Source organism: Diachasma alloeum, unplaced genomic scaffold (genome assembly GCF_001412515.2).
Source record: "Diachasma alloeum isolate Michigan unplaced genomic scaffold, Dall2.0 Dall_scaffold_00684, whole genome shotgun sequence".
In the NCBI taxonomy this organism is placed as follows: Eukaryota; Metazoa; Arthropoda; class Insecta; order Hymenoptera; family Braconidae; genus Diachasma; species Diachasma alloeum.
This window is the reverse complement of record NW_021680816.1, coordinates 228,584-250,024: the sequence shown is the minus strand read 5'-3', so window position 1 is coordinate 250,024 and position 21,441 is coordinate 228,584. Positions and strand designations below refer to the sequence as shown.

At 37.6% G+C, this 21,441-nt stretch overlaps 2 protein-coding genes across 4 annotated transcripts in view; both read left to right on the top strand.

Moving 5' to 3' along the window:
• Nucleotides 1–21,441, top strand: part of LOC107044193 — a 345,751-nt gene that overhangs the window by 191,849 nt on the left and 132,461 nt on the right. For all 3 annotated transcript variants that reach the window (XM_015265993.1, XM_015265990.1, XM_015265991.1), the window contains one exon: nt 12,947–12,995. In XM_015265993.1, the coding sequence (XP_015121479.1) occupies nt 12,947–12,995 (49 nt within the window). The remainder of the gene's footprint in view (nt 1–12,946; nt 12,996–21,441) is intronic.
• Nucleotides 18,094–20,776, top strand: LOC107044194. Its single transcript, XM_015265994.1, has 5 exons — nt 18,094–18,190; nt 18,268–18,517; nt 18,587–18,784; nt 19,113–19,932; nt 20,017–20,776. The coding sequence occupies exons 1-5, from the start codon at nt 18,126–18,128 to the stop codon at nt 20,304–20,306; spliced, it is 1,623 nt and encodes a 540-aa protein (XP_015121480.1). The 5' UTR covers nt 18,094–18,125; the 3' UTR covers nt 20,307–20,776.

The window sequence follows — 21,441 nt, the reverse complement described above, 5'->3', positions numbered from 1 at the left end:
TTACGTTTAGATTTTCGGTGGAAGGTCACGAGGAACAAGTGCAACCCTTTTATCTCGTGAATTGCCAGGTTGCTTAGAGTTTTGAAAAATTAGGAGAATTAGTTAGTAGTATCGGTCTTTTAACACCGTGAATCCAGGAGAACCGACCCGTAGGAGGCGCCAAAAACCCTTAGTAATTTTCCGAACGCCCACCAGTTCGGCCCAGGTAATCATTAGTCAATTTTATAAAGTTACGTATAGAAAAATTAGAGTTGAGTATTTGTCGCGGTTGAATTCCCCAAAAGCATTTGGTGGCGCCAACAAAGCCAACGCTTGATGTGCCGAAAATCTCCGCCAATCAGAGCCCGTCTCTGTTGGCCAGAATTCGCGCTGCGGTTAGTGCCCGTGACACTGACCCAGGGCAGTTAGTTCCGCGTTGACCGTCGTCGATCATTAGTCACGTGCGAAATTTTGAGTGCGTCCACGCAACGTAATTGTGCCACGTGGATTATTATACCTTTTGGAGGAGCCGTACCGATCCAGGATGGTCCGAAAAGGGAAGAGGACCTCTAAACACAGGAAGATCGTGAGTTTTTAGTTCGGTTTATTTATTTTTCCGAATTCATTTCGGCTTTTAGTTATTCGACTACGGGGTCTTCAGCCCCGTACGTCGCATTTTATTCCGTTAAAACGGTGATTGTGACGCTTAATCCAAATTGTGAGGTGCCGATTTCCCCCTTTTTCACTCATGATTGAGTGGTTTTCGTGATTTTTGATGGGTTATTCGAGGGGATTTCTCCCCTTTTTGGGGTTATTTCCGGCTCAAATCCGGCTCCGATCACACTGTGCATTGGCTTATTATGTTTTTTTTTAACGATCTTTCATGAGAATCTATCGGAGAAAAATCCCTCCGGAGGGGATAATTAATCACCTTGAATTATTGGAGCGCGTCCATTCCCGTTACACATGGGTTTTCGTGCGTAAGAAACTCCACTCGCGTTCAAATTGAGTTGGTTCGCGTAGAGAGTTAATTAAAATTATGGTTTGTGGATCAATGTGTTCGGGGGGCTTCCCTGAGTAATTCATCTCAGGGTTTCCGAAAATTCGCTCTGCCGATTTCCGGATATTCCATTTTTGGTTTTTATGGATTTCCAGCCCATTCTCGCTGGCGTGTACGTCGTGTTTCTCGAGGGGGAATTCCCCCCGACTCTCGACTCCCCCTCAGATACTCATCCACGTTTACACGTGGCCATTCTCGCTTCACGCCAGCCTTTTAGCGTTTAGAATTCCGCTCGGGAATTAATGAACCTGGGGCGGCTAAATGTTTAGGGAAAATTATTTTTTTGGTATTGTTGTCTTCGGTAGACTCTCCCGGACATTTTGTCTCAGGGTTTGTAATTTTTGAGTCTGCCGTTTTCGAGTTATGGCAAGTTTTACGGAATTTCAGCCGTTTTGGCTGGTACGAAAAATCGATGGTTGAATACGTTCTCTTCTCTCTCGCTCCCATTGTCGCCCGCATACCTTTCCCCCCAATTCTCGGAATTCTCGAGTATTTAGGGATTAGCGTGTATTTCTACTCTCCCCAAATGTTTATTTCGGCATATGTGAGGTATTTATCGCTGATATTAATTTCTTCGAATATTTTTGTCAGATTAGACTATTTTCTATCAGAGTACGGAATTAATATTATTTTTAGTATTGTTAGTTATTAATTGTAGATGTTTTTCTTTTTTTAAATATTTTTTTTGGGAGAATTGAANCCACCCAATACCCGTCTCTACCTGAAATCCACCCCTCTCTCCACAACCTAGCACACTGAGCGAACCCAGGACCGTTACCTTTCCCCAGAAATCTAGTTTTCTCCCTTTTTGTGTAAATTTTTGAGGTTTTGGAATCAATTAGAATTGGTTTTGTAGAATCATGCGGTTTGGTAATTCCGGCTAAAAATTACCTGGCGCCCATAGATTTTCGTATTTTTGAGTTTAACTAGATGAAGGGGAAGAAGGGCGAAGGTAATAGGCATTTTTAACCCCCATATGAAAATGTCACGTTACAAATGTCATTTCTTCAGATATTTATCGAGAAGAAAAAATCTCTTTGTTGATCCATATAGATCGTATGCAAGTTTACTGTAACTCTAAGAAAGAGATTTGGCCTATTGCTGTGAAAGTTTATCATCCAAATTATGTAACGAAACGGTTTGTGGCTGCAATTTAGTGTGGAGATGCGAAGCCATCTTCAGTGGAAGAATTTATGTCTGATTTCGTTGAAGAGTCGAATGAGTTGGAAGAAAACGGTGTGTGGATTGATGGCAGATGGTATACTATTGAGGTACTAGCTATCGTAGCTGATTCTCCTGCTAGAGCATTTCTCAAAGGTTGTAAAGCTCCTGGAGCTTTTTGTGCCTGTGAGAGATGTGTCACCCGAGGGGTTACGGTGGGTCGTGGGAGTCAAGGAAAGCGAATATATCCAGAAACCAACGCAGGACTACGCACCAAACAGTCCTATGAACTACGACTCCAGCCAGAACATCATCATGAAGCGTGTGTCTCTCCACTGCTTTCCATGAATAATTTTGATCTTATCAAGCAGGTACCTCTTGACGTCATGCACTTATTTTATTTGAACAATATGAAATGGCTTTTGGAGAGGTGGACGAAGAGAAGTTCAGCCCAGAGAATCAAGTTAGCTGATCTGCGTCGGCTTGATGTGATAATGAAGAAATTAAAAGGAGATATCCCATGTGAGTTTCAACCAAACATATTTGATGTGTTTAATATTGCAAGGTGGAAAGCTTCTCAATTAAAATTTTTCCTTAATTATTGCGGCATCATCGTGTTCCAAAAAATGATACCGAAGCCTCTCTATCGCCATTTCTCATTACTAGTATTTGCCTCTCGCATCTTAAACAGCAAATAATTAATTGTTGACTATGTGTGGCTATGCTGGACTCTTGCTAAAGCATGCTTTTGAGATGCTCCCTCTTGTTTATAACGATGAAGGGGCTCAAGTCTTAAGTTGGCATAACATTCTTCACGTTGCTGACGATGCTGTACACTTTAAAATTCCTCTGAATGAACTCTCAGCTTTCTGGGGGGGAAGTTATATTGGTTTATTCAAAAGATTTCATTCAGCTAAAAAAGCCCTCACGCAAATTACGAATCGAGTGGGAGAACTTGAGTGTGGAGAAAGGATGAAAATTGAGAAGAGGGATATCTTGAGTGACTGGTACATTTCCAAATCCCCGAGAATGATGAAGATTCACGATGAGGAGTATGTGACATTGAGCACCATGAAAATCCATGGCCTCACACTGACAACAAAACATCCAAATAATGTTGTTCTTATGGATAACGGGAAAGTTTTTGTAATATCGAAAATTTTCGTTAAACCTGGAAAACCACAAATTTCTGACAATCTCAATGGTATCTACATAGTAGGACAAGAGGAGAGCAGTAGAGACGAGGCTTTCGGTTACCCCGATTCTTCAATTAATGTAGGAATAATCCTCGTCAAGGAATTTTCGGGTAGAATGCACTGCCAGAGGGCCATCAAGATCAAACACAAATGTGCTTTGTTAAATGTTGCAGAACGTCACTATGCAATCACTCTTGGCTACGAATAAAAAACCGTAGTAAAGTTATCGCGCTATGAACTCGAGGTTTTGTTTTGTGCAGGTGAGTGTTTGAGTCAGAGTCGTTGGTGGTCTCCTTCGAAAGTCATTAGTAATAATCATGTTTCAATAGAAATTTGATGCTGAATAGACGAGTGAGAGAAAGAAAATGAGGACCTTGACGAAGATTCATGTTTATTTTATTGTGCGTTCCATTATCAAATAATCGGTTCTGTTGTCATGTAATGTGGACCGACTTGATCGATGCATCGACTTAGTTACAAAGCCGGACACAGTGGCGTCGCCGCTGCCGCAACGTGAACGTGAGAGTGTGAGATGTTACCGGACTTCACTCCATTGTTACTGTTATAGACAGCAAAAAATTATGAAAAAAAAATTCCTTAACATTAAACGATTTTTTTTATTTATGTCGGGAGTAAATGTATAATATGTTCGAAGTGAGTGTCTTATGGAAATAATTGTTATTCCGATCGAGTGGAGGAGCTTGTTTCGCATTTAACCTCTCATCGTCAACCTGTTCCTCGTGTCATTGACTGATCAATCTGATTCTTTTAATTGACGTTTTCAAACTAGATAAAATTACTAATCAAAACGGGGAAGATGAGCACCATCCCGATCATCTGTGATGCTACAGTGGCGTAGTACAAAGTGAACGTAAGACCGACGTGCAGTGAGTGTGTTTATCATTCCTGGTATTAACCAGTCATTGCATTGAAAAAGTGAAAGTGTTTTTTGAGTTTCCGGTCGAAAGTAGAAGTGCTTTCTGATTTTTTTTGCATAAAATATCTCAAATTGAATAATTTCAGAATTTGCCCTCCAAACAATGCACGGGAAGGCCGGCGTGGAGAGGCCGGCGTGGTGAGAGAGACAGACATCTGTAGCGTCAGAAGTATACCAGCATGAAATGGCCGCAGTATGATTTTGTTGATTCGCATGATCGAAAAAAGTGTCGATTGCTCTTAAATTAATGATAATTCGTAGGAATTACGGGTGAACGTGAATAACAGTGAAGGAGTGAAGGACTGTGCATGGATAATTATTGCGTCAATGAGCACATCGTCGATATCATCAGACATCGCATCCTAACCTAAAATGGCTCAATCAACCGAACCTCCATCTCAAGATCCAAAAAATCCCGGAGACTCCCGGCAGTCATAAAATTTCTTGGGAAAAACTCGCGAGGACAGGCGATAATTGATTTAGTGAGGAAAGATTGGTTCGACAATCGTGAAAATAAGGAGAACACCTGTAAATTCCTCCCTGAGGAAAAGTGCCACCTATTAAAAGGATATCTACGAAAATGTCAAGCAGCGAAGGAATCTTGGAAGAGTTATCCCTTTATATTCATCACAGGAGCAGGTAAATCAATCTATTAATCCAAATGCATCTGCTGAAATTCTCATCGACCATAAAATAAATCAATGATGATAAAATTGATCATTCTCGTTTACAGAATATGTGGAGCAGGGGCGTAGGAGATTGAAGAGAGCACAAGTTACTCGCAATTGCGAAACAATCGATGGTGAGAGTGCACCTGTGGTGAGGCAGCCCCAGACTCTCTCGATGACACAAGTACAAGATGTGCTCAACACAAATATCCCCATACATCGTGAAAAACGAACTCCAAACACATCAAAAGGCATGGGATATGCACTCTAACAAAAATATTATTTATGAGTGCCTTATTTTTCTAAATTATGGAATTTAATGTCCGATAAAAGCCATCATTCTACCAATTTAAGACTAATTTGTATTTTTAACTATTTGAATTATTTCTGTGCCCCTGTGGACATAACTTATGTATTTGTCTTCAAATACCGACTTAAAAGAAAATCACAGTAACGGGTCGTATGGAAAGCTATTGTTGGAAGAATAATACGTCAATTGATCAGTTGATAAATTCAGTGTTTTAATAAAAAATCTATTTTCATGATTCAGTTTAAAAAATTACCAATAAAGTAAAAAGTTTAGAAAATTCAGATTTATTCTGGTATTCTAACTGGAAAATTCGGTAGGTACACGATCCACGGTGAACCGACGACTCAGGCGAGTGGTTGTGAGTAACAGTGACTCTGAGGGCGAATGCTCCGGCCTTTCCCAATGAAAGGCGCAGGCGGATAAAATCTCGAGGGATCTAGACAATTCTTCTGGAAGGTCTAAGATCATGAGTGGGTCAAAATCTTCCAAAACAGGTAATAGGTGCTGCACCGAGTATTTTCTCCAGCATTCTATACATTCTCGATTCTAAACTCGGGTTGATTAGATCATTCAATCATTTTGTACTGCACGAAGAATAAACTTTAGTTTAGTGGAAAATATTTAAATATAATTCTAATATGAAAGGATAGCGAGCAAGCAGGAGAATTTCTATTTTAAATGATTTCCAGTTTCGACCCCAAAGCTTTCACGAACAGTAAAAAATCTCATGAGTCTGTCGAATGATCTCGAGAGTGATGAGCTCGAGACAGATGATCTCTTTCCTATGAATCGTTCACGAACCCAATCATCACCCAAAAAATCTAATAATCCGGAAAAACACTCGGAAAATCCACTAGATTTGACACCGTCCCCACCAACTATTAATAAACGTACAGGTAAAGTTTGTTTGTATATTTAATTATCTTTAGTTGTAGAGCTGATGCTGATGATCAATTAATTTACGCTGATGGTACTATCCACAAATTGATTTTTTCTTCGTTTCAATTTCCATAGATAAAAGGAAACGAACTTCATCTTTTGATGAATGGCGATTCCCTGGAGGGAATGATGATTGGATGGATGACATTATTAGTCCACCCAGGACCCCAAAGTCTTCACGGTCCGAGCCACCTATTTTCAAAAACAAAAAAACATTGACATCTCCAGGAAGTAGCGCATCTTGCGTAGGCGTCCATTTCAATAATCGTCCAATGATCGATGCCGCCTTTCAGAAGTATTTTGATGAAAAGTTGGACAAGAAATTGGAAAGTCTCAGGCAGAGGTTGGCCTACGACTTTCGAAAATCAATCAATGAATTGAAAAGTACCATCGTTGGTACAAATCTACCTCCAGCAGCTGGACCAAGCTTGATTGAGGTACAAAGACTTTTATCTGTGCCATTACCACTCGAGACTCCAGAGCAAATTATAAACTATGAGGCGGTGTTGGAAACAGACGAGAATGAAATGCAATCTCTGGTAATTTATCAGATATTGTTCATTTCATTAATTCCCGTTTGCGTCAACTTATCTATACCTTTATTTTTCTCCTTTCAGTATCTTTTTTTCAAGGTTTTGATAAGTAACCAGAAAAACGAAAAAACATGTGTTTCCACGGCTATGTCTGCTATGATGAAGAAGGTGGTGGAGCTGGACTACTCTGCCTGTGGGGGGAAGCTAAAGGGCAAAAGAAAAAAGATTTCAGTGCAACTAGAGTGTGTAAAGTTCTGATAGATGTCATCGGTGAGTTGTTTGGAGCTGAAACGAATAAAAAGAAGATTTTATCAGAAGTGAGTACCTGGTTATCACGCGCAGGCGATCGTGAGGCTGGTCGTAAAGAACGTCAATCAGGAGCGAGGAGACGGTCAAGATCAGCATAAACAAGACCAACTCTTATGAAGAAAGACTCAAGTGCTGTGATTTTGATATCGTCATAATATTGATTATTTTCTATTTTATATATTTAGCCATCTATAATATTTTTCAGCGTGAGAGTTGATAGTTTTACTCGCGAGAAAAATATTTTGCTGACTGATTAAGTAATATTTTGACTCTGAACTATCATAACTGACTCAGCACTTTGTATTTTTATCTAATTATTTTTATCTAATTGTGATGTTAACAGGAATTTATGACTGTTACTTAAGGTTGAGTTTTCGTACTTGAATGACTAAAAAATAGTAGAATATACTTTTCACAATGAGATTCCCATAAGAATTTGAAGTTCAAAGGCCGGGACGATATACTGATAGTTAATTAGGTTAAATTTAGCAAAGAATGAGAACGATATTATGAAGATAATGATGAGGAATATTTGACTACCAAATATTTTCCAAAGTTTAAAAGTTTACTCTGTTGTGAAAAAAAAAATTATTCATGTTTTCAAGTAACGTGTACATAATACTTGAATTACTTTCTCATTATTCTCTTCTTTTAGACTCAGGCATATCCATGAAAATCTTGTTTGGTCCGATTTCCTTTTTTTTATTTGTGGATTTTTTCACGTGGGGGGATATTTTTCCAAATTATCGCTAAGCTGCCAATCTCGGGGAAATACAGAATGACGCTGCAATCGTCAGGCGTTCAGCAGTATGCTAACCCTATATGATATTTTTTTGTAAAATACTTTACATCTAGAACATGAGAACTACAGAATTTAAATACTAGAATCTAAGAATGCAGGGAATTTAATTTTTCTTTTCTACAAAAAGTGATGTCCTGGAGTTGTCTTTAGTTTAAACGAAATATGCGAGTGAGAGTTGAATACATTTATAGTTTTTAAGGAAGTTTCTAGTGGAATTCATGTCTGTGATTGAGAGTTGGGTTCCGATTATTTGAGGAAGCAATAATTAGATTGCGATTTGACTATAGAATCAACCCAGACAATAATTTTTTATGACTTTATGTTCAGAGCCAAAAACTGTATGCAAGTTGAATTCACTATATGCTACTGTTATAATGATAATTACAATAGAAGTTATTATAAAAGAATAATAAATAGTGAATGGCACAGAAAATAACGATAAATAACAAGTTCGTCGTCAACATTGTTAAACTGCATTTGTAGTTAGCTCAAGGAGGAAAAATTATTCCCAAGATTATCCTTGAAAAGAATAAATGTAGATCCGTTGTATTATCCAATCGAATTGGCTAAATCTGTATGAGAAGAGAGAATATTTTCGTATAAGTGAATTTTCCTATATCTGATTTCTGAACTGAAATTTGCAATTTATAGTATAATTTTCGTATGTAAGGTTAAGGTTCTGGCAATGTTTGTGTTGATAAATGCTTAATCATTAATAAATTACGTGTTCTAATTTCCACTCATGTTTGCTTCATTCCGATTTATATTTAAATTAATAATTGATCAATTGATTGAAGCCCGGTAGAAGAACGGGGAGAGCCTGGAGAAACAATGGGTTCAGGTCTGGCAGGAAGTCTGTGCCAACTTTGGGCCGAGAATCAATTCCGAATACGACCAGAGTTTGATCACCGAAGTATGGCCAAGGTTAGACGCCAGGCCTGACCCGATGTTATCATTCCAGGCTCCAACTAAGTCTGGCGCGATTGTGGCTGAGTACTGGTCCCCGAACCTTGGCAGCACGGCCGCCGAGCTTGGGCCAAACCCGGCCCATTTCCCGTTTCGTACGTGGGCAGGAGAAGCCATTATTCCATTATTTTATTATATCCTTACGACATTTATCACAAAATTGTATTCGAACTATGTATTAGAAGCTAAACGGAAAGAATGTAAATCTGACGGGTTAGTGTTTCTCATTGAACAAAATCTGACACAGAAAAAAACAGTTTCTAGCTTCCAATAAAATAAGAATAAAATAAGAATAAAATAAGAATCGTTCGGTACACGGAGAAAATTATTTGGTGAATTCCAAAAATGATTTTCAATTTCATTCGACAACCATTTGTTAAATTTTCCATAAATATTCGTCAATATTTTTGATGAATTAAATTTGACAACAAATTGTAGATTACTACGGAACCGTCTTATTGCGGTACGTTCTAGGCGAAACATTGATCGATTATCACGATACAAATGATTACGTGATTGTTTCCAATGTCTGTGCCCTCACCATCTAGTTTGGTAATCAAAATTGATTGAATTTATGGAATTACAGGTTCAAGCTGATTGCTTTTTATAGATAACATAAATATTTTTGGCTGAAATTTCCTGTGAACTCCTTGGAATTTTTTTCTTATTAAAATTGCACGTAATTTTGTTGAGAATTTGAAATTAATTAATTAGTTCTTGAAATTCACTAACTATTTGTTAAAATTCACCAAATAATTTTCTCCGTGTACTGAAATGGAGAACCCTGGGGTTTTTGAAATAAAAACTAGAACGTTCTTAAACTGACATCTTTGTCAATTCAAGAACCGCAAATTATCTTTATTAATTATGATGTAACATCACAATTTAGGTAATGGTGTTACTGACTCGCCTTTACCCACAACAAATTCCCCTGACCGAGATACTTAAATGTCACCTCTGGACCGGGCGACCTCAAGCTACCAGGACTTATCTGAATTTTTGTTTTTATTTCCAAGTACTTAGTTTGCTTCTTAATTTAAGCTACTTTCGACTGATTCCGAAATCTACATTTTTATATTTTATAAGCGTGGATTTACGTTTTTTTATTATTGTTTTTCCTATTGTTACCTTGCGCTACGCGCAACTGTGTGATACTATGTTCTTTTACTGTTTTTTATGTTTCCCCCCTTTGCAATAAGGGTATTGTATCTCTTTCGCAAATCAACAAAGCACATTTTAATGCAACCCCTTTCCTCCTCCTTTTCTCAATTCCATGACGCCATATTTGAATGACCCTAATGGTTCTTGATTTCAATACCATGGTTCTGGGTTTCAGTACCGTGATGCTAGAAATCTGAAACTTCTTTTTCTATGGAGTTCACCGAAATGTTAATAAACATTCGCCCTATTTTAACGAGGAGTAAAAACGAAAAAAAAAAGTTACGATCGTCGGATAAAATTTCCCTTTTTTGTTTCACATTTTCCGTTTTTGTAGTCGCAGGGTGAGCGGCGTTGGCGAAAATCCATTTGCAATTTTATCACGTTCATTCTAACGACTTCACTACGTTCACACCTCTTTTATCTCCTTCCCTCTCCACTCCATACCCTTAAATACAGAGCTGTACGTTTGAAATTCTGTAGTCAAGTGATCAAAGAATAGAAGATGAAAAATTTTATACAGTTCATTTTGCAAGTATCTTTCAACCTGGTGGGTTTAGAGGAAAATTTGTTGAAGTTAATGAGATTTTTCAAAAAAGAGGTCTTCTGATGAATTTATGTCGAAGTCTCCTTTCCAGAATTATTTCAATATCTAAATTGTGGAATTTCTTAGATCATTCTGGATTCGTTTTATCCCACTTTGTTAGCTGAAGAATTCTGGTTCGACACTGAGAGAAGGTATTACTCTTCCTCAATAGTGATATTTTTTATGAAAATAATATTTTTTTGGGGGGGCGGGGGAAGGGTGAATTTGCTTGTTGGTATATGAAGTGATGTTAAAAAGTGAAAAACAAATGATCTCAATCGATTTTGCCTCATACATAAGCGAAAAACCTTTTCCATATTTTTAACTTTAAAATCATTCTTGCGCCAGTTTTCATCTGGTTTACAAAATCCTTTCTTGGAGAAGGGTTATTAAAATTGAAATCAGGTGGATCCGGTCCGAATCCGATCGAACTGACTTCATGCAGCCTGGCGTCACGGTGAGATCATGCCTATACCTGAACCGCATAATTGCAAGCAGACGGAGCTCAGTCTAAGATCAGAGCCACCTAATCCAAATTTGATCAGAGTGATTGCCGGCGGAGGGCTCAACTCAAGATTGGGTCCACCTCATCAGCAACTAATCAGAATGATTGCAAGCAAGCGGACCTCAGTTCGAGATCAGGCCCACCTAATCCAAATTTGATCAGAACAATTGAAGGCGGACTGCTCATTTTGAGATCAGGTCGACCTAATGCGAATCTGATCGGAATAATTACAGGCGAATGGACCTCACTTTAAGATCAGGCCCACCTAATCCGAGCTTGATCAAAGTGATTGCAGGCGGACAGATCTCAGGTTCAGATCAGGTTTGCCGAATCAGAACTTGAACAGATTATTTCGGATTAGATCGACTAAATCAAGAATTGATCAGCTCCTCATCAAGTCCCACTTGATCAGTCAAATCTGACCACCGACATATCAAGACCTGATGAAATCTCAGGCCCGCCTGACGCAATTTCTACTCGGGACAGCTCTACTAAAGACTTTCAAATCTTACCAACGGACTCCTCCCTTAACTTTTGTACCATGGACGTTTAGAGCTATATGTTCCTTAGCGCTAAAAAAGAAAATATATTTAATGAAAAAAAAGAGTCAGAAAAGAGGAAAGGTGAACATAAGGGTCTAGTCGTAAAATAAAGAGTAAAATAACTCCTTGAAATAGTCATACCAGGAGTTTTTCAATTAAGGGAGTGAGAGAGGCCGTGTATCTCTGTAAGCATTACATGTCCTTTTAGAGGCTCTGCTCTTACAAACGGTTTTTGAGGCGAGGCATGTGCTCCCGGGCGTGCTTGGTAGAATGGGTATTTGAAAGGAGGTTGTAACTTAGCTAGGATAGATTCACAAAAGCCACATGTAATAACCTGGCGAACGACGTTAGCCAGTGTTGATGTCAATGTTTGACGGTAACCATGGATTTCATACGCTCAAATTTCGCTGGGAATAAACGTTTTAATCTGACCTTGAAGAAGCACGATAGACAGCAGGATGGAGAGAGATATTTCCTTGAGGAAAATTCAACAATTTTAATTTTGTAGACAAAAGCTTTGTAAACTCAAAAATTTGAGCAGAAAGGACGGACGGACGAGCATGAAGAAATAGTATATTTCGATACAAGTGAGACGGAATTTTTACAGTGAGAGCTGCCAATCACACGAGCTGAAAATTCCCATCTCACATATGTCGAACAATATTTTTTGACAGTGATGTTCCGTTCAGCGAGTGGTCGAACTATACCTTTTTCGTTTACAAATAAACGAAAAGATTTTCATTTGCAAGTAAACCAAAAGGCACTTTTGGGCACAAAATGAACGTAGCTAGTGATGTCGCGAAACGCGAGAGAAACGAGACGTGACGAGACAAACGAGACGAGATGAGACGCGACGAGAGAATATTTTCCTGACAATCAGATGAGACGAGAAGATGCAGTTTCTCATCTCGCCTCGTCTTGCGGCATCAGTGAACGTAGCAGCAGTGTCAAAAAATATCTTTGGTTTTTTTCCCTGCGATTGTGCATATTTTCAGTTGTACGCACATAAGTTTATTTATTCAGTTATTTAATTAAGAACATTAGCAAAACATAAACATGAAGTTGAGCGTCATTTTTAACAACTTTGTGAAATATCATCTACGAGAAAAGTTTGTTGTCATTTTGTCGGAAAATCACACATTCCTAAAATTATAACATTAAGAGAATAACAAACAAAGTATCTTCGACGATTATATAATCATCAATCCTAATATTGGTTTGGGCAATAATCAATAAACACTTTCCAAAAGAATTTACCTCACAAGTTAATAAATGCTTTATCTCTTTCATTTCAGGCTCGACCAACCGGTGACCACCTCGATGCCCGGAATGGACGACAAAAAGGTAAATACCGCGCAAAAAATTTTAACAATTTATCTAATCCTCAGTCCGTCGAAATACCATGTCAGCTCCATCAACCTGGCAGAACAAGTATGTTGGAATCATTTCTTTTTATGCGGACAATAATGTGCTCGTTATGGGCTACTTTTGGCCCCTTTCGAAAATTTTTGTATTCGCGTCCTTAAGCCGTGTCAGTGAGGTTTCGTTATCTTAACTGTAAATTAGCGGAACATCGATTCGGGTTGGAGAAAGAATTAATTTCAATTCACGATATTTTTGTGCTTTTTATGTGCTTTCTGAATACCTAACTTAGATTTCGAAAAAATCATTCTGAATAATTAAAATGAATTTCGATGTGAGAGTAGAAATGAAGTGTTAATTTTTTTTTCATAGGGAAAATAATGTGCTCTTTATGAACTAATTTTGGCCCCTTTCGAAAATTTTTGTACTCGCGTCCTTAAGCCGTATCCGTAAGGTTCCGCTGTCTTAACTGTAAGTTAGCAGAACATCTATCCAGGATAGATCAATAATTATTTTCAATGCACCATATTTTTGTGCTTTTTATGTGCTATTTTAATTTTGAGTACTTCACTGGGATTTAGGGAAAATGATTCTGAATAATGAAAGTCATAGATGGACAAGAAATGATATTTGTTTTTTTTATTCAGAAAACAATTTCTACTTTCTTGAGAATTATGTGCTCATTATGTGCTCAGAATTCCATGCCTTTAGTTTTTTTTACTCTTAACGTACAGCAATGAATTGATGATCCACTGGCGATATGGCTAACACCCACTGTTCATTCCATTGACTATACCATCTTTTAGTACACTTTATATGCTCTAAGGACATAAACAATAAAGAATATTGCGGACCAAAAAGTGGCTAGAGCATTTTTATAAGGAAAATCAAAATTTTCAATAAATATACCATAAGTTGTATTTTTGAGGCTGCCCTAATAGATTCTACCAGCGAGTTGATAAGAATGATCAGCTCGATGATCAGTTGATTGGGGGTCACATTTTTCCTCCATAAATTCAAATGATTTTCTTCTTGGAAATACTTACAAGTCATCTCGATAGGTGAATATCCTACAAGAAGCCTCGGAATATGAAAAACAGAAACTTCATCAACAGATATCGCGAAATTGAATTGCATGTTTCGTCAGTGGAATTTTCAAAGTGACATAGACATGGTAATCACATATTTCAAAGGAGGCGCCGCTCACCATCGAGATTCGGATCGGTAACATACTCCGCTAGGGAATAAAAATTCCCAAGACAAGGAAAACGAACTAGATATTTACACTTATCGACATTGCGTCAGAAAGGATTTTAATCTCATTCTTTTTTTTATTGGAATATCATGACCTGAAGAATCATCATTTAGAAAAAAAAATCCAACGACTATATTACAAATTAGGGCCGTTTTATTTAATTTTCGAGAATGTCGCAAACCGTCATGTTTTGGCGTTCATTGTGTATCGTCGTCGTCGGCGATGAGAAGCAGCCGTTAGTGAATGATTGTTTTGGCGTTCAATTGACGTCATTTTCGAACGACTGGTCTGGACGTGTTCAGTGCAAAGTTTATATCGTTAATTTCTCGATTTAATTAATCAAAATGAGTGAAAAAAGTGGTGAAAAACGGGGAAGGCCTGGAGAATATGATAATCCAGCAATCGTCAGTTTCATACTCTCACAGAGAGATAAAATTATGAGTGCTGCTGGAAAATTCCTTGGAAAAAATGACAAAGCGTGGAGGGAGCTCGAAGAGGAGTTGAAAAAAAGTGTTAAAAAAGTTCCCAAGTTTTTGTACACATTCGTGACGTGTAATCGAGGTGATGTAAAATCTAAATTATTCGAAGCCTTGGGACTAGAACGACCTCAAAAAAAATTGGATGACTCAGATGAGCCAAGAGTCCAGGATGATTCAACGTGGCAAGAGAGTGTATGTGAGAGACCTGAATCTTTCAATTTCATAATTGAGATGACAGCTGATGATTTTGAAAGTCTCCTCGTCATCAAAGAGTACAGACAAACGACAAACAAGAACAAAAAAGCCAAACGAGCAGTTGTTCGCATGCAAGAAGGTTAGTTTCAATTTTATAAACCAATACTTGTTTCATTTTCACTCTTCTAGGCATCAAAAATGTATGGATTTGATATCAATAGGGCAACTGTGACTCATCATCAATTTCTATATTTTTGTTAATTGTTTGTTCATCTTACAAACGAACGATCTTAGCAGAAAACGTCAAAAAATCTTTCTAATAGCTCGATAAATATACAAAAAAAATGGCTCATCACATGTTCCAATAAATTTACTCATTATGATGATAATTGAATATTCAATAAAATTCGAAAAATCAACTTGTGACGTTTTACTACTGAGTTGCCAAAAGAGCTGAAAATACTCGTAAATTATTCGAATTTGACAGTGTGTTTTGTTCCAGATGAATGGGGAGATGCTTTGCATTTCAGGATGTGGACAGAACAGCGATTGTCGTGTGCATTTAATTTTGAGGGGCATTACATTACTGTAGACGGTTTAAAAGGAAGAGCTAATGGGACATGTAAGTGCGGTGGGACCTTTTTTTGTGATATTCAAAAAAATGACAATGGTATTGTTAAATTGGTCTGTCAAACAACAAAAGGGAAGGGAAAATGTGGAAAGAGACAGTTGAGAGGCCGAAATAGAGAACGATTGGTAAATGAACTGAAGATGAAGACCGTTCACGCTTTGCGATCAGAAATTGTAAATAAACTCATTGTGAATGACACCGATGAAGACCCTCCGCTACTCTACACCTCAGGAGTTTTACGAACAGTAAAATACCAAGAGGAGGCCAAAAATCACATGCACCCGGATCCTCTGGTTGCACTCCATCTATTATCTCTTCAAAAAATGCCTCACGAAATTCATTATTATTCTGTTAAACCCTTCTTCATTAACTGGAGTACAACACATCAAATGACAGTTTATAAGAAATTGGTTGAGAAAGAACATGTCTGTTTACAAGCCGACGCATCAGGACGCTTCGTTCGACAGGTGGAACTGCCAGATAAATCAAGAACTGGACCCATTTATCTATACAATGCTATTGCAAAAACTCCTACAAAACACGTAGCAGTGACGCAAATGCTCAGTGAGCGACACACGACGAGTGTGATTTCTTTCTGGCTCGCAGAGTCCATTGGACAAGGTGGCTTACCAACTCCCAAAGAAGTAGTTTGCGATGGTTCTACAGCTCTGATTGCAGCTTCAATCAGGGCATTCACAAATAAGAGAACTATCATACAATATGCAGATGCATTCTTTGATATTCCTCTGAAAGACTGTCCAAGTAGCTACATTCGTTTAGACGTCGCACATTTCCTGAAGAAATATAGGGATTTATTACAGAAAGCGGGATATGCGATTAAACAGTTTTATCTAGCATCTCTGGGGAAGCTTATTAGATGCGTTGATCGAAATGAAGCTGAAAAGATTGTTCAGGCATTATTGACGATATCTCAATGTGAAACTGATGGAGAACAACTCACTGGTGACAAGTCAGCAGTGCAGAATGAGAAAGAGTTCATGGAAGCTCTCCTAACCGATGAAGATTACGTTTTCGAAGAACATGAAGATTCGCATATCATTGAACGTAAAAGAGTTCCTGATGTGGGAGAAGAGGATGACTACTTAAAGAAGAAAAAAATTGAGCCCAGTAAGTGGTACGACTGGGCATGTCGACGAAATCAAATAGCACTGACCAAAATTCAAAATGCCCCGGGGAAACCACGAAGTGCTAATGCTTTTTTTTCCCCCAAATTTGCGGAACAATTAGTAGAGGACTGTACGTACTTACCACTTCGGAGTTGTATCACACTAAACCATTTTGGTTATGGACGTAATCCAGCATCAAGTAGTCAAATAGAAATTCAATTCAAAAACATTCGACACCTTTTTCTGCCTTCCTATGGACTTCATCCCCCTATTCGAGCAGATAGGTTTGTTGAATTATATAGTAGACACGTTTGTGGACTTTCAAAAATCACAAGCACTGCAAATCTCTCTCGAGATCCTAATGATCATCTAGATGACAATGCAAACGGAAAAGACGAACAGTCTTATGGAAACAAATCACCCCACTTGAGTCCTGCAAGGAGTAATGAAGATGGGACAACAGAAAACTGTCGTTCCTGTGGTAATGTCGCTGATGGTGCTCACAAGTGCTGGGTAAGTTTAGAGGCACCGTTTATCATTAAGTAATTCATGAAGAAAATATTCCAGAAATGAGGTGGTAAAACAGCACCTGTCAATTTTTTCTTTTTAAGATTGTTTTTTTTTAATGTCCGGGCATCACAGCAGGAGTCAATTCTATTTGAAGATCAGTATTTTAGAAAAATCTTGGAATTTGAGAGAGATAGAAGAAATTTTGCGGAAACCTTTCGTGTAGAGTTGAATGATATGTACAATAAAGGTCTCTCCACAAATGTCTCTATCTCATCCAGATCCTGAGAGATTGATCAAAAACTCACTCTCAAGATGAGTTCCCTTCTTCTGCTCTACCTCTCCACTTCTGATTTATCATACGGCGTTCGTTTCAGATTTGTAAGGACATTGTTCATGCTATTACTCTCTGTTCAGCGCCTTATGGAGAAGAAGGATTTGGTCAAACACGGATTTGTAACCAGTGCAATGTTTCATCAATGACCAATCCAAGACCACAGCAACAGACTCATCAATTGAATGGAACATTAACAAATAATTGGACAGGCCATTTTGACGACAGTAATCCAGGTGGATGTGCTGACTTTTTCCACAATCGTGCTCATTTCGATGAAGATATTTTTAATAATTTGAGAAGCAATTTTGGATCTGAAACAAGCGGTGGAGCAACAATGGAAGCTGATGACAATAATAATTTAGCTGCTAACACAAATGAAAGTGGATTAAATTCAGCATTTTATCAGCCCCAATACACAAGTACTCCAAGTAATACTAAAAGACCACAGAAGGAAAAAAAGTTAGCGAACTCGACTGATAAAAACCACAAATTCGATGCCACAATTCTTGATCTGCGCACTACACATCGCGAATTTTCTGCTGGTACAGACTCGAATATGAACGACAGGAATAATATATCAAATGTTCCAACAAATCAAGTGTGCATATCATATGGCAATGAAGCTGAACAATTACCAAAATGCCGTGTAAGTATTGGGTGCCTAAAAAAATATTCTGGATTTGATCAGTTTGAACTAACGTATTTTTTTCTTCGACTTTCTAGTATTGTTATTGTCCAGTACATTCCACAGACACGTTCATTGCCATATCATGATGGTTGTAATTTGGAGAATGGAAGGATTTGTTTTGTATGCAACAATCTACTTGTTTTTGCCCAGAGTCAGTACCAAGATGATTACATGTCATTTCAATCGAATCATCCTAGTAATATCAACAAGCCGGTGGAACAGGCTGAGTTGGCAACCGAGTGCCCTATTTGTAGGCGTATTGTTGGTGCAGCACACATGTGCAAGGTAGGATAGAAACATTCGTTTGAATTTTCTAATGTAGAAATTCCTCACAATATCCATTTTCTTTTATAGATATGTAACTTAGTTGTACATGCAATTGAGACTTGTTTTATACCAGATCCCAACACTCCTGAAGGTTTCGGACAATCGAGGATTTGTTTGAACTGCCACGTAAATGAACCTCCAAAAACTGTTGATTCGTCTCTAGTTGACTTCTTTGCGAAATGTTCAACATGTGGAATGGCTGGAATAAAGTGGGGCATATGCATCGTGAGTGGCAATTGGATCTGCTCCTGGAATCATTTGCTAGTAAAGTGGTAAATCAATCAATTTCAATCAGAATTCATTTTCTGCTGAGAATCTTGAAATCCAAGAGAGACAGCGCAATTTTCATTCATACCTATTTTGTGGCTTCTACACTACAAAATGTTCCTCAAAGAAATTTTCCCATCTTTTTTCGATTGCAAGATATTTATCCAAAACTCATGGTGGAGTTGAGTTGGATTCTCTTGTTTTGCCACTTCGCTACTGAATTAATCTGGACCAAAAATACCGACTAATCACTATTTTTTATTCATTCTTATCTGACTTATTTCAGGTATGCCGTAATCTAATCCATAGTACAGATATCTACTCTGTCCCTTGCAATGAAGATGATAGAGGTGTCCCACAAGGTCGTCTCTGTAAGAGCTGTGCTCGTCGATCCGATGCCGGACAATTGATCGAGACTCATTGTATGGAGAATTGGAAAGGCCAAGCGATGAAATTTCATCAGAAGGAGATTCGAGGTCACTTTTTGCAAAAGAAATATTCAAAAGCTATTTTGGCAGAAACTAAAAAGCTCGCTAAAGTACCGATTTTGAGAACTGGGACGGATCCTGACTTAAAAGCAGTTTCTTTAAACAACAAAAAGCTGAATTTAATCAACACTTGTGCATTTGACAGTCTTTTCCAATTGTTCTTGAGTGTGCTATATGATAGTGATAAATTTCGTGAAAGAGTTGAACGTTTACGGCTTGGAAATTTTTTTTTGAAAATGTTGCTGGATGTGAGACAAAATGGAGTCAATAAAGGAGCTTATGTCTTGAGAGCTAAAATGTTGTGGCCCATATCAGAGATACGACGTGAAACTGCCGAATGTATTACAATTGATGCGCGAATGACTGTTGGAGGACTGTGTAGAAATCTGTTAAAAGAAGCACCTTGTTTCGAAGAAATCTCGAAATGTGATACTTGTAATTATCAGCGCAAGAAAGAATTCGTTCTTACAAGTATCAGCATTGAATCATTCAAACAGAAGAATTATAACAAGGCGATTGAACGTGAAATTATCTTGCCTCAAAATCGATGTTGCTCAGAGTATACCCAGCGTAATGATGGATGCATTGGCAAAATCACTAATAAGTTATTAATACTGGGTAAATAAATTTCTGAAGAAGTATATGAGTTTTTGAATAATTGGTTTACCGATTTGAAATAATTATGGAACTTTTTCATTCCAGAGAGTTATCTTATTTTTGAAATTCGATTGAATTCAGAAGATGAGACACTGGGCTTGATTGATATTCCTCGTTCTCTGAAACTGTCAATGATACCTGAGGAATACACCTTGAGAGGGATTGCAGCATTTGTTGCGCCTGATATCAAGGAACAGATGAGTGATAATGAGCGCATTAGACATTACAAGGGTTTTTGTTTTCGCAATCGGAGATGGACGGAGTATGATCATAAGATGATAAAGTGTGACGACAATTATCCAGTTTCACTGCATTTAGTGTTGTACGCCAAATGAGATATTGTTATTCGTTCAGAGTATGTTTAGGTTTAGCTTCTTACTAAAAGATGAAAAAATTCGTGAATTTAGTAGAAAAAACTCTAAAATCTCTAGTTCCTTGAATAATGAAAGAAAATGTATTAGTTCAAGCCATTGAATTATCGTTGATAGAAGCGAAAAATTTCCAGAAATTGAAATAAAAAAGATGATAGTAAATTTCATAATTCTTGAATCCAGAAAAATTACGATTAAATTTCGCCATTTTTCTCTTATTTTAATTATAGGAAATTTTCGGCTTATAAAGACACTTGAACGGCTGTAATCAATGCATCTTCTTCTCCAATTAGGATTTCAACAATCAAGGAACTCGAGATTTCTCGATTCTAGACTTTTTTTTCTGAATTCACGTATTTTTTTTTGCTCTGTGTAGTTGACATATGATCTACATGTCAACTTCAAGGACACCCATTTTATTTGTCTCATTTGATAAAGGAAGCGATTGATCATATTAGCAATTGATGTCTTCATTTTTTTATGAAATAAAGAAAGGACTCATTGTTTCTGTCTCCCACCTTAGTTTCTAATTTACCCATCAATCATCATCTCCCTTATATTTAGATCACTCTGTCAAAAATCATGGAAACACATAAAGAGCCTCAAAAACATTATGTGAACTCATGGGGTATTTATTCAACAATTTTATTTGCCAGTGGATTATGAATTCATTGCTGTCCGTTAAGAGTAAAAACAACTAAAGGCATGGAATTCTGAGCACATAATGAGCACATAATTCTCAAGAAAGTAGAAATTGTTTTCTGAATAAAAAAACAAATATCATTTCTTGTCGATCTATGACTCATTATTCAGAGTCATTTTCCCTAAATCCCAGTGAAGTACTCAAAATTAAAATAGTCCATAAAAAGCACAAAAATATGGTGCATTGAAAATAATTACTTGTCTATCCTGCATAGATGTTCTGCTAACTTACAGTTAAGACAGCGGAACCTTACGGATACGGCTTAAGGACGCGAATACAAAAATGTTCGAAAGAGGCCAAAATTAGTTCATAAAGAGCACATTATTTTCCCTATGAAAAAAAAATGAACACTTCATTGCTACTCTCACATCGAAATTCATTTTAATTATTCAGAAT